This window comes from Lynx canadensis, chromosome X (genome assembly GCF_007474595.2).
Source record: "Lynx canadensis isolate LIC74 chromosome X, mLynCan4.pri.v2, whole genome shotgun sequence".
In the NCBI taxonomy this organism is placed as follows: domain Eukaryota; kingdom Metazoa; phylum Chordata; class Mammalia; order Carnivora; family Felidae; genus Lynx; species Lynx canadensis.
This window is the reverse complement of record NC_044321.2, coordinates 55815347-55828622: the sequence shown is the minus strand read 5'-3', so window position 1 is coordinate 55828622 and position 13276 is coordinate 55815347. Positions and strand designations below refer to the sequence as shown.

General features: G+C 45.1%; 1 protein-coding gene across 1 annotated transcript; it reads right to left on the bottom strand.

The window, feature by feature from the left end:
* Positions 1-3795: 3795 nt before the first annotated feature.
* On the bottom strand, positions 3796-12941 carry ARR3 (arrestin 3). The gene is made up of 13 exons (XM_030304807.1): positions 12932-12941; positions 9166-9365; positions 8983-9042; positions 8735-8802; positions 7957-8092; positions 7684-7768; positions 7350-7422; positions 6815-6952; positions 5192-5287; positions 4916-4939; positions 4691-4743; positions 4401-4410; positions 3796-3892 (listed from the first exon to the last, which is right to left on the bottom strand). The coding sequence occupies exons 1-13, from the start codon at positions 12939-12941 to the stop codon at positions 3796-3798; spliced, it is 1050 nt and encodes a 349-aa protein (XP_030160667.1).
* Between the last annotated feature and the right edge of the window lie 335 nt (positions 12942-13276).

Here is a 13276-nt window from a genome sequence, read left to right as displayed (position 1 = left end):
AAAGTCCCAGCAAGGTGCCATGAGCCTAAGAGGCAAAAAGCCTTCTGCCCTAAATTGGTTCTCACTTTGAATACTTGGAATGGTTCTTTGTTGGTACACTAGCATGATGTAGTTGCATTGTAAAGGTACAGGTATAGTGTGGAGAAGACATGAGCAATAACAGGCTGAGGCAAAAAGACCAGTCATTTATTGAGGGTGTAGATAAGAAAACAGTGGGGAATGAACTGTATTGGCCTTTGAGGTATCCCAGCTGTTGTAGACCTGCATCCCCTATAGATACCTTTGAGCAGTAAGAGAAAGTAAGGTGGGGTTCCTGGGCCCTGCAAGAACTTTCCACCCCATAGCTGCAAGAAGCAGTCAAGAAAGAATGATAGCATTTTCAGGGGTTTTGTTTTGTTTTGTTTTAATTTTATTTTAGAGAAAGAGCATGAGCGGGGGAAATGGGAGAGAGGAAGAGAGAGAGAATCTCAAGCAGGCTTCATGCTCAGTGTGGAGCCTGATGTAGGGCTTGATCCCATAACACTGGGATCATGACCGTAGCTAAAATCAAGAGTAGGACGCTCAACCGACTGAGCCACCAAGGCACCATTCAGGGTTTGTTGTGCTCCTAAGTTCAGGAATTGTATGAAAGCTTAGTAAGTATCCAGGTATTTAAACTGTAAGTTTGAGGGGCGGGGATGGATTACTGGGAAGCCCAAATGCAATAAATTAATCAAATTAGGCAGAGACTAAGTTATGAAAAGGAGCAATAGATTTTGATGCCTGACTCCATGGAGGGCTCCAGTTGGATTTCAACCACTGAGGTGTGTGTTAAGGTAAGAGTAATGTGACTGGGGTCAAATCTCAACTATTCCCAGGGAAGCTGCTAGGAGACCCAGAAGAGGAATTCTGATCTTACGTCTGTTGCTTGAAGGCAAACCAGGGAGCTACTTTTGGTTAGTCCCATTTTCCCTTAAATAGTCAGGCCTGGCCATCAATTCAGCAAAGGGTTTGCCTTCTCTGCTTTATACTCCCTGTCCCAGCAAAGCTGGGAGAAAGGATACTCCTCTTCCTTCAGTGGAAATGAATTCTAGATAGAAGGGCAGAAGCCATGTGCTAGAATAGCTATGTGTGTGTATGTGAAAGTCCAGGTTCAGAGACAATCCCAGGCCTTTGTACTGCATGATGGGAAAATGACCCTTATACCAACCCCAGGATAGGACAAGCCAAGGTTATCCAAAAGAGTAAGCAGTGGGGGGGGGGGGGGGGGGGGGGGGGGGGGGTTAGCTAGAGCTAAGAGTGCAACAGAAGTATTATAAAGGGAAATGGGTATTACATATTTTACGTTGTTACCAGTGTTGGCACTGGTGTCAAACATCCCATTGAGGTCTCTGGATTTTTCCTTCCCATTGTCTGCAGAGATTTGTCTGCACAAATGAGAACTGATGTAAGGGACCAGATAGCAGTAAGTGGTAACTCAAAGTGGATACGGATAGATCCTTCTGAGGTATAATGATGCCTCCCCAGGACAGGAACCATAGAAGCCTTCAACCCATCATCTTTCTGGTCCCTGAAACTGGTAACTCCTTCCATGTCAATACAGCACAGTAGACCCTCCCCATAGAGATGGAACCCTAGGTGTGCCAGAAGTTGTAGTTATACCTTACCTTTTGTTGTTCAGATCAATGTTACCCACTAACACGATGATGATGTCATCATCTCTTTCTGTGCATACATCTTGTACCCACTTATGTGTCTCCTTTAAAGCGTTGATGTCTACAAGACTGTTGTGGAGAGTTGAAACATTTAGTAAAGGTTTAGAGAGAATAATGTTCTTGCACTTCCACTCTGCTAGTCTTACCAACCTTCCTGTTGTTTCCCTCAATCCCTTTTTCAAATAAAACATGCCATAACAGTCGTGATGTCCTAGACAGCCACAGCCATAGTCGAACCATGTATGTAGCTAGGAATTTAGGCTTCAAGAGCACTCCTGGCCAGCTGTGTCCCATAGCAGCAGCTGAACCTGCATAAGAAAATGTCTAGAAAGGAAAGACACTTGCTTTTTAAAGGCTAGAACTTAATAAAGGAAAAATAAAAAGAACCAAGGGAACAAGGTCCCTTAAAGGTGGCTGCTATGGCCACAAACCAAGTGGCCTACCATCCTTGCACAGGTCTAATCTCAATATACTGTTTTGATTAAGGAAGACCCTATAGAGCAGCAGATTTAAGGATTCAAAGCCTCTTGGATTTTGTTATAGGTGGAGATTAGATGAAGGCAGAGAAAACAAAGCAGGGTTTGGTAATTTGGGGAAGCTTCATATTTTTCTTCCCCTTAATTTTTTTAAGTTTATTTTTTAAGAGAGATACAGAGCGCATGAGTGGGAGAGGGGCAGAGAGAATCCCAAGCAGGCTTTGAGCTGTCAGTGCAGAGCTGGACGTGGGCCTCCGACCCATGAAACGAGATCATGACCTGAGCCAAAGTCAAGAGCAGGATGCTTAATCAACTAAGCCACACAGATGCCCCTTGTCTTCCCCTTCTTTATCCACAGGTAATCTAGGCTGGTGCTACTCTACTGTTATGAATAGGCCTAAGAGGTTGAGGTTAGTGATATGAGAGTAAACATTCACTATTTGTCCTCCCATGTACTTGATCTTAGACAGGAAATCAATTCCAATGATTGCCTGCAAATGAGAATCAGATACTCAACCCCTCTACTTCCAATACCAGGTAGTCTCAGAACCAGAAGTGGAGAATGGCCCTTGAGAAGGTTGTCCTGGCTCAGCTTCTCAGTGCTTACAATAGATAACTGAGAAGATTCCCTAGGTGAACTGGCTGAGGAGTGGGCAAAAATGTATTGTGTGAGGGGCACCTGGGTGGCTCAGTCGGTTAGGCTTCCGACTTCAGCTCAGGTCAGAATCTCACAGTTGGAGCCCCACATCCGGCTCTGTACTGACAGCTCAGACCCTGGAGCCTGCTTGAGACTTTTGTCTCCCTCTCTCCGTCCCAACCCCGCTTGCGCTCTCTCTCTGTCTCTAGAAATAAATAAACATTTAAAAATTATTGAGTGATGCCTTGGTGGTGAGCTCACCTGGCAGGCGCAGTTGAAGCTGTATGTAGTACGTGCCCCGAGTGGGGAGGATGAGCGGTATCCTCCCCACTGTGTGGTAGGTAAGTAGGCCAACCATCACCCTGAGCGAGGAGGAGGAAATTGGTTTCCCTGACTCTCCCCCACGCTCCATACCATACAGTACCGTCACACCTCCCGATCTCCAAAGCCCAACCAGATACCCCCCTCCCTTCTCTGCTCCCCCAGATTTGTGCAGAGACTGTCTCAGTGGTTTCCAGGAGAAGCCTCTGGCTTCCCTGTGGGCCTCGCCTGTGAGAGTGGTGAGAGAGATCACACAGAGCTCTCAGTCCAACCGCTGCTCTTCGCCTTAGGCGCTGCCTAGGGCCTGGGAGCATGGCCACGCCCACAGCTCTTGCGGCTCGGGGAGGAGAGATCGGTGATCACCAGAGTGAGGTAGTAGGGTGCTGCAGTGGTAGCGCTGGGGTAGGGATGGCCAGGGCCCTGAGGGAGAGTTGAAGGACCCACGGAGGTGGGTAGCCCTGGCAGAGGAAAGTCGGGGGTCTTTTAGGGGAAAAGTACACGCTACAGAGTAACCTACTCACTGACAGGGGCAGAAAGTGCTGTTCTCTAGTGCCGTTACCCTCCCGGAGAAGGAAATACCAAAGATATCGCCAGGTATGTCTTGGACAAGCTGATTTATTAGAGCGTTACAGTAGGGCTCCCACACAGAGGCACCAGAGCTTGGTGCTTAGCTTCCCTCATCCCCCTCCGCCGCCAAAGCCTCCTGGCTCTCCTCCCCACGGTGCTCCTGACGAGCGAACTCCTCGATGACTATGTCCTCAGAGCTTGCAAAGCAGAAGAATGGAATGGAGGGTTAGGAACAACTTGCTGGGCATTGTCCACGTTCACTCCCTTTTCGTGATCCCTTCCCTGCTTCCCAGCTCAGATCCTCAGCCCGCTCTCCATAGCTAACCACTCTGGCTTGTTTCCCTAAGTTCACTCCCCAACCTTCCAAACACAAAAGTCCCTCCCCACCCACCCTCTAGAGCGCTGGAGGGGAAATAAAAATGGAGGGTCAGAAGAAAGGAAGGGATCGAAGAAGTAAGGGCGAGGGGGTGGGGGAGGAAAAAGAAAAAAGGAAAGGATGAGGGGGGAAGGACGATTCTGAGAAGAGCAAGGGGTGGAGGGCGTATGAAAAGCACTGAACTATGACACGAAGCTAGACCATACGTTTCCACTGAACAGTATTGAAAGCAACACTCCAGGGAAGCTTTTTAACATTTCCATCGTCATAAAATGGAGGGTGGCAATGGGGTAAGGGGGATGGGGCATCCAGGCCTCACATTACCTTACCTAGCACCCTCTGTAGCAAGCATGGAGTGGGGAGAGGAAAATGGAGTTGAAGCTGATGTGGGGCTCTTCAGTAGAGTGAAGAAGTGTTTCTCTTCCCCCTCCTTTTTTAACCCTCTCCTCTCTACACCCCCCCCCCCAACACACACACACACCCTGAAAACCTAGGAACCCAACCTGCCTATTGCTATATAGTCTCTACCCAAACTGCCAGTCCTTGATTCAAGAGATCAGAACTGCTTGGTCCCCAACACTCAGGACCACCGCTCCTATGAGTCCCACCCGTCACTCACCATGTGATGGCTTTGGATGCATCAGGATCAGGGGCAGCTCCACACCAACATCGCTGGGAGGATTCCAAGGGAGAGTTATGGATCTCCCCCAAGGCAACTCCCTGAACCTCCCTCCCTCAGTTTTCTGGTCCTGGGATGTCCTCAGACACTCCCTTGGCACTCTTTTAGTCTCCCATTCTTGCCCCCAGGCCCCTCTCCCCATGGCTTCCCCATAGCATGTCTTACCTGGTGATCAGGTCGCCTAGGATGCTGAGGGTAGAATGACACCCTAAAATTAGCAGCTGGAAATGAAAGTGGCAACCTAGGTTTACCGGGGGATAAGGGATCAGAAGGCCGACCCAGCCGCATAATGGGCTTCCAGAAGGAAAGGTGGCTTGCTCACTGAGCTCACAGGTTTGGGAAACTGGTCTGGGGAACAGCTTGATTGGGTCAGTCCACCTGGGAGGAAAACAAAAGTGGCTCCCCAGCCCCTGCCTAGACAGACCCTGACCCCTCACTCACCCTCCACCAGACACCATCAAGTTGACTCTCACTTTGTAGGACACCAGGATCCCCAGCAGCTCCTTGTTCATTCCAGGTTGAAGACTGGAATGAAGACCAGTGGTAGTATTCGTTTTTGTGTGTTTGTTAAGCAGGGGGGGTGGTAATTTATTCAGTCCCTCAGTCCCTTCCTGTGCACCTTTTCTAACAGGCTTCCCATGCTCTAATCTCTCCTACTCATGGAAATCACATTTCTGCTCCTTACATCCAGTTTTACCATGTCACCCTCTGCTCAAGAACCAACATCTCTGAATATAACTACTTTCTGCTTGGCTTTCACGACCCTTAACAAACTGGCCCCACTCAGCCTCTTTAACCTTTTCTGCCCTAACTCCCTAACACCTGGGATACAACCTGAGCAGAGCCAACCTCTCTCCATACTCAGAACATGCCATGCAGATTCCCACCTTTCTGGCCTTTGCCCATGCTGTGTTCCCAATCTGGAATGCTCTTTCCTTCCTCTGTTGCTATCTAGATCCTGCTCATGCCTTAATATCTAGCTCATTTAGTCTTCTCCGGGAAGCCCACTCCAGCTATGGTGTCTTCTTTTAACTTCTGTTGAATTTCTAATCTGAACCATGTGTGCTATCATTTAACCTTTTCGATTGCTTTTGCATTCCTCTTTGTTCCCCATCTAGGCCATAAATTGACTGAAGGCAGAGCATATCTAAAACTTCTTTATATCCTCCCATATTACCTAGCATAGGAATGAGCATGTAACAGGTACTCAGTGAAACCTCACTGATTGGAAAGTAAGACACAGAAAACTATGATATTGGGAAAGTCTCTTCATGGCTCTGGAATACTGATCCTTTATCTATAAAATAATGCTGTTTGGATGATTTCTAAGGGTTGGTCTAGCAATGACAATCTATAGTTATAAGATTGATAAGGCATGGAGAGGGGCAGGGGATGATGAGCACTTGTCAGATGGTGGCAGATGGCTTTTGGTGGAAGACACATCTAACACTAGGGCTTCTAAAGGTATAGGGCCAAATGAATAATTGGATAGAATTCTATCAATTCCTATTATATCATTCTCCTTTGGCCCTTTTCCTCCTTCATTTCTCAGCTCCTAGCCTTTTCACTCCATTTCTGTCTTCACTAGAGAGTAGCCATTCTAGAGATCATGGCGCTACAGCCAGATGACACATAGTAGAATCCTTTCCACCTCTGCCACTTATTAGCTGTGCAAGTTTGGACAAGTCCTTTCATCTCTTTGAGCCTCAGGGTCCTTAAGTATAAAATAGAATAAGAACACATATCCAGCCTACTTTAATGGGATTCTTATAAAGATATAGTATATATATAAGACTTTGTGAGCTGTGAAATATTAGACAACGCAAAGAATTTTCCTCTCTTTCCTTTCTTGCTGTCTGTGACCTAAGCCTGGCATTGGTCCCGTGGACATTATTTAGCTTATTCTTGGCCCTCAGGCCTGCAGGGATCTCTGAACACTGGCCTAGAACCACTTAAAAAGAAATAGGTAGACTTCATTGCAGGTGAAACCTCAGAACTGTATACATGGCATGCAGAATGGGTCACAGATAGAAAATGGAGGCTGGTAATTACATTTGAGCTTACATTGTGCTAGAGGCCAGATTAGTATCACCATGCTTGAGTTTGCCATCCAGTGCCAGGCCCTGTTTCTGGCAGTTGGCAGCCAGGAGTGGGGTTACTGCGAAGCTCTTAGAGAAGTTGGAGTTAGCAGCTATAGTCTCCCTTTAAAAGGAGAAGAAGAAAAGAACTTAGACTAGGCTTGCCAATTACATGTACTTTCATTCCCAAGAGTATCTTGCACAATTCCACAAACCTACTGGAGTATCCAGGAGAGCTGGCATGCCTGACTGTGCAGAGGGGGAACAATTTGCTCTGGTGGGAAATCCTTATGCCCTTGACCTCTCTCAGCATTTTGATGGTCCTGTTATGGGTATCCTCCCTCTAGTTCTCCTGGGAATCCCTCCCTTTCTCTACATCAGCCCTCACGTTGACCTTCCTCAGTCCTGGGCTCTTACCCTCTTCCTCCTTTCCTGAACCCCCTTCTTTGCCTCCAGTCCCTGACCCTTTTCCCACCAACCCACCCCTTGGCTCTCTGACCCCAGCCCCAGTGCCAGCTCACGTGAACTCCTGAATGAACACGGTCTTGGTGTACTTGTCTAGGGAATACAGGACAACGTCTGTGATCTGGTCGACTGAACAGCCAGGAAAAGCACATGACTATAATCAGTTAGTCATCCTCAAGGTCCCAACTCACCACCCTCAGATGTGACCTTATTCATGGCTACACTATGCATGATGTACTAAGATATGCTTATGGACAAAGATATGTATTTTGATAAGCCTTCATTAAAGGGAAAGTCTAGATAAATGCAGCCTGGATAGGTGAGGCAGGATTTTGGAAAAAGATGTGTGGATTAGGGACCAGGTGCAGAGGGATAGGAAAAGAAACTCACCTGAAATCTTGATTTTTTTGATGACCTTGTTGGTGCAGTTGTTGATAGAAACATTGACAGAGATGGGTTTGCCATGGTAGTGAACCTGGAGCAGGAGGAGAGGCTCATCATGAGGTTGGAGGGAGAACACCCAGATCAAGACCTAGAATTCTGTTTCCTTAGCACTATTGCCACCCTGGCTTCCATCCCTGTCTACCCAAGTAGGAAATCAGTGAAGAATCAGGGTTTCAGAGGGCTTTCAGGGTAGGGGGTAGGAAGGGGGCGGTCACAAACCTCCCTGTCCATCCAGGCCTGGAGTTGTAGGGGCTGAGATGACAAAAGGAAGTGGCGGACGGTCTGGGCACAGGGGCCAGGGCCTGGTTCCAGGGGTGCAAACTGTACTTTTCGAACCACCAGCCGCACAGAGTCTCTGAAGAGAGGCCAAGAGGTCAGCCAGAACATCTCTGGGACTCACAGAGCTCCATGCCAACCCCATGCCCCAGTCCTGGCTTGGGGTTGGGGTGGAGGTGAGGTAAAACCTCCCTCAGAGAATTCCAGTAGACCCTCAGTGTAGACATCTCGACCGTGGGTCAGCAGACTATGGCTCACTGGCCAAATCTGGCCTGTTTTTGTATGGCCCAAGGCTGAGAACGGTGATTACATTTTTAAATGGTTGAAAAAAAATCAAAAGAACGATAATATTTCATGGCATGTGGAAATCATATAAAATTCAAATTTTAGTGTCTATAAATAAAGTATCAGAAGACAGCCCGGCTCATTCATTTACATACTATCTATGGCTGCCTTTCACACTCCAATGGCAGAGTTGAGTAGTTGTAACAGAAACAGAAACCATAGGGCTCAAAAAGCCTAAGCGTTTATTTTTTGGCCCTTTACAGAAAAGTCAGTTTACTGCCCTGGAGCAAAGAAGAGAAGTCAGAGGGGGATCGGAGCTGGACATCTGAGTTGGTGGCGATGGTACTATGGAGGTTAGAAGCTGGGCTGTTTCTGTCCTGAGATCAAGATCTGTTTCCTGGCACAGGCAGGGACTCTGGAGAGGACCAAAGACTACCTCTTGGAGATTTTCTCCTCCAGGTTTTCAGCACAGAAGCTCTTCACTTCAAAGTCAATCCCACAGGCCTGCAAAGGTGAAGGGGCCAAGAGAACTCACTTCTAACACTGCCTATCCTTTCCTCTTGGGTCTATAAGGAAATGCCTGACCCCATCCCTTAGCTGTCCATTTTGCCAGTCTTTTTCATTTGTCCCTCTGTCCTTCATCCTAGCAGTGACTATCCCTCTTTCTCAGAACCCAGACCTCACCTTTCCCGCATCTTCGGGACCTGGCTGCAGTGTCACCGAACAGGGCAGGTTAACAACCATCTAGGGGATCAGAAGGAGGTCAGCAAACAGAAGAAATAGGGATCCCCCCCACTTTGTTTTCCTTCTGTAGCTTCCTCTCTTAACATTCCCTGGAAACCTTGCCCAGGATTTGGGGGCCAGTACCTGCAGGGTAAAGGGGTAGGCATTGTCCCCCAACTTTTGCAGCAGTCGCTCCTGTAGGACTGTGAGGGGCCCCTGGGTGCTGGTGGGCTCAGGTGGGAACACTTGCTGCACCTGTACATACAGATCTTTGCGGAATGTCAGACCGATCACGTCCAAGTCATCATGGCCATAGCGAAAGGCACATGTCAACATGACAAACACTGCAGGCAAAGGAGGAAAAGAGAGTGAACTGTCATGCCCGAGGGAGAAAGGAAGTTCTTAAATGGCTCATAGGAAGACATGGAGAGACAATGTAGTATGATTGAAACCATATGGCCATGAAGAAAAGGATAAATACATTTGACTACAGTAAATTTTCAAACTTCTTTCCATTAAGAGTCTTTATAAACACTGAAACAAGCAAAAGCCTGGGAGAAAATATTTGCAACATATATAACAAACAAAAGTTTAGCATTCCTAACCTGAAACTAATGTAACACTGTGTGTCAACTATACTTCAATAAAAAAGCTTCACATTTGTGATACATAAAGAACTCCCACAAATCAATAATTGAAAAATACCAATATAGGAGTGTGCAAAGAATATGAATAAGCTCTTTGCAGAAGCACAAAATAGAATGGCCGATAAGACAGGAAAACATGTCCAGTCTCATCAGTAATCAGATAAATGCAAACTAAAACCACAATAAGATAACATTTCACACACATCAGACTGTGAAAAAATTTGAAAGTCTGCCAATACGAAGTGTTGGTGAACAAGTGGAGCAACAGGAGTTCATTGCACACTCCTGGTCTGAGTATATATTAGTACAACAACTTTGGAAAACTGGCACTATCCAGTAAAACTCAATCTGCTTGTATATTATGACCTAAGAAGAATTTAGAGGAACTCTTGCTCATATTTATGAGGAGATACATATGAGAATGTATTTGCATCAGTATTTGCCATAGCGTAAAATTGGAAATAATTTCAATATCTATCAATCAGTCAATGAAAGAATGGGTAATACAGTTATGGTATGTTCCTATAATAGAATGCTAAGCTGAGCTTAAAATAAGTGAACTAGCACTCCATGTATTAACGTGGGTAAGTCTCAAAAACTATTGAGTATAAAAAAAAAAAGCTAGTTTCAGAATGATATGCATAATCTGATATTGTGTATATAAAGTTTAAAAGCATGTAGAGCAATCGAGCAATACCAGAGCTTCTCACAGATACATAACTATTAAGTAGAAGTATAGGAACATCAAAGGAATAATAAACACCAAATGCGAGATAGTGATTCCCGGGGAGGAGGAGAGGAGGACGGAGGAGAGGAGGAAGGGGAATGGGATTAAGGAAGGACACATGGGAGACCAGTTTGTTTCTGTAGTTCTTTTTTAAAGCTAGGTGGTGGGTACAGAGTATTTATTACATAATTCTAGGGTCAGACTATCTGGGCTTGAATATGACTTGTACAAATCCCTCGAGTTCTCTGAGCCTCAGTTATTTCACCTGTCAATAACAGGATTGCACTACAAGCTCTCCATATGTTCTTTAGCCTTCACAACAATCCTCTGAGGTATTATTATCTCTGCTTTACAGGTAGAGACAATGAGCTCAGAGCCGTTAAGTGACAGCCCAGGATTTCAACCCAGGCCTTTTGACTCCAATGCCCACGCTTGTGCATGCCCAATCTAACTCATAGGAATTAATGTGAGGAGTTGACATATGAGAAATCACTTTGGAAATTGTAATTATAGATTTGAATGACGATGATGATCATGGGAATATTGGCAGAAATTGAACAGTTATAAGTGAACTCATGCTTTGCAGCTGATGCCTAAAATTAGGGGAAAATAGCTGCTTCAATGAACTATGAGGGCTTCAATGAAGAGTGGGATGGGGTACAGAGGGCTACCTGTCCAAGGACAGAGTGATAGAGATTGAGGGAAGAAAAGATGTAAAACAGGGGTTTGGAATCTTACTTCTATCAGGAGCCCTGACCCAAAGGAAAGAAAACTACCAACAGCCACACACTAGTAGAAAGCAACTTATTTCAGTATTTTTAAGAGATCAAAATATCTACTGAACAGCCGGATTATCTGCTTCTAAAATTAAGCACAAGGAAAAGGAATCTATATTCAAAAGATACAATGAGGACTGAGAGTAATGATAATGGTAGCGTTTATAAGGACTGGGGCAATGGGCAGTCTCATGTACTGCAGGAGGGAGAGTCAGTTGATAATTGATTTTGTAAGGCAGTTTGGCAATAGAAATCTTTAAAAATGTCTGAATGCCCTTCGGCCATTGTTTTCTTCTCTAGGCATTTAGTCTAAAGAAATGATTGGACCAATACAAAGGACATATATATGTTTGTGTACACACACACACACACACACACACGAAGTATATATTTTACAGGGTTATTTATAATAGCAAAAAATGTCCAATGATTGAAAGTTGGCTAAATATATTATGGTACCCCCCATGCAATACATTGACATAGGTGAAAAAAAAGATTAGAAAATATTTATAATATAGTCTATTAAATAAAAATATAGCTATTTTTGCACGGAAACTATGAATGAATAGGAGCTAAAATATTATTAGTGATTATCTTTGAGTGACAGGATTGCAGTCTCTTTTTACTTCATCTGTACTTTTTAATTTTTCTACAATGGAGACATACTTAACAATTTTCAAAAGATATGACAAATTCCCCCCTTGGTTGTCAATTACAGCCAATTAAAGAGGGACAGAAAGTGGGGCACCTGAGTGGCTCAGTTAAGCGTCTGAGTTCAGCTCAGGTCACGATCTTGCGATTTGTGGGTTCGAGCTCTGCATCAGGCTCTGTGTTGACAGCTCAGAGCCTGGAGCCTGCTTCGGATTCTGTGTCTCCCCCTCTCTCTGCTCCTCTCCACCTTGCACTCTGTCTCGCGCTCTCTCTCTCTCTCAAAAGTAAATAAACATTAAAAAAAATTTTAAAAAGAGGGAGAGAAAGAAAAGGAAAAGGAAAGAAGGAAAAAAGGAAAGGAAAAGACAGAGAAGATGAGAAGGAGAGGAAAAGAGGTGGCCGGAAGGAAGCATGGGGAGGGAGGAAATGAAGATGAGGAATAAGACAGAAGAAGATCAGGAGGGGTGAGGCAGAAGGTATGTATGTAATAGCCCGAGGTGAGGGCGGTAAGCAGATGAATTGTTATTGGCACATCCCCCTGTTTGCAAGTGGGGAGGGCATCACCCCCCTCATCCTTCCTGGTTCTTCAACAGTTTAGGATCATCCTTTTTTCGTGCTAGAAAATAGCTTGTTTTCATTTTTACAAATTCAACATCTATTCTAAAGTTACTTATGTTTGGGTTTATTTTACAAATAATACATATTAATTGTGTGAAAATCAGAAACTACAAACAAAAAAATCAAAGCTCTGCCATCATACATTATATTCCAGAGATAACTGCTGTTAATATCTCTTGCACTTGTGGGGTGCCTGGGTGGCTCAGTCAGTAGTGTCTGACTTCTGCTCAGGTCATGATCTCATGGTTTGTGGGTTCAAGCCCCATGTCAGACTCTGCACTGACAGCTCAGAGCCTGGAGCCTGTTTGGATTCTGTGTCTCCTCTATCTGCCCCTCCCCCACTCTTACTCTGCCTGTCTCTCTCTCAAAAATAAAAAAATTAAAAAAATTCTTGTACTTGGTTCCCAAATTTGTTTCTATAATTAAACATAAGGGTACCTTAGATATTTATGACTTCTTCCTCATTGCCTTTTTGAAATTGAAGTTTTTACCTGAGATCATTGTAGATTCACATGCAGTTGTAAGAAATAATACAGAGAGATCCCACATAGATTTTTGATAAACAACATATCTTTCACACAAGCACATATACTGCCCTACCACTGGCCTTTATCACTCAGTAGTACAGTGTAAGCATGTTTTACATCAACAAATGGAACTTGATAGAAAAAAATGTCAGAAAATGTGATGCAAATATGGGGCACCTGGGTGGCTCAGTCGGTTAAGCATCCGACTCTTGATTTCGGCTCAGGTGATGATCTCACAGTTTCATGGGTTTGAGCCCCATGTCGGGCTCTGTGCTGATTCTGCAGAACCTGCTTGGGATTCTCTCTCTA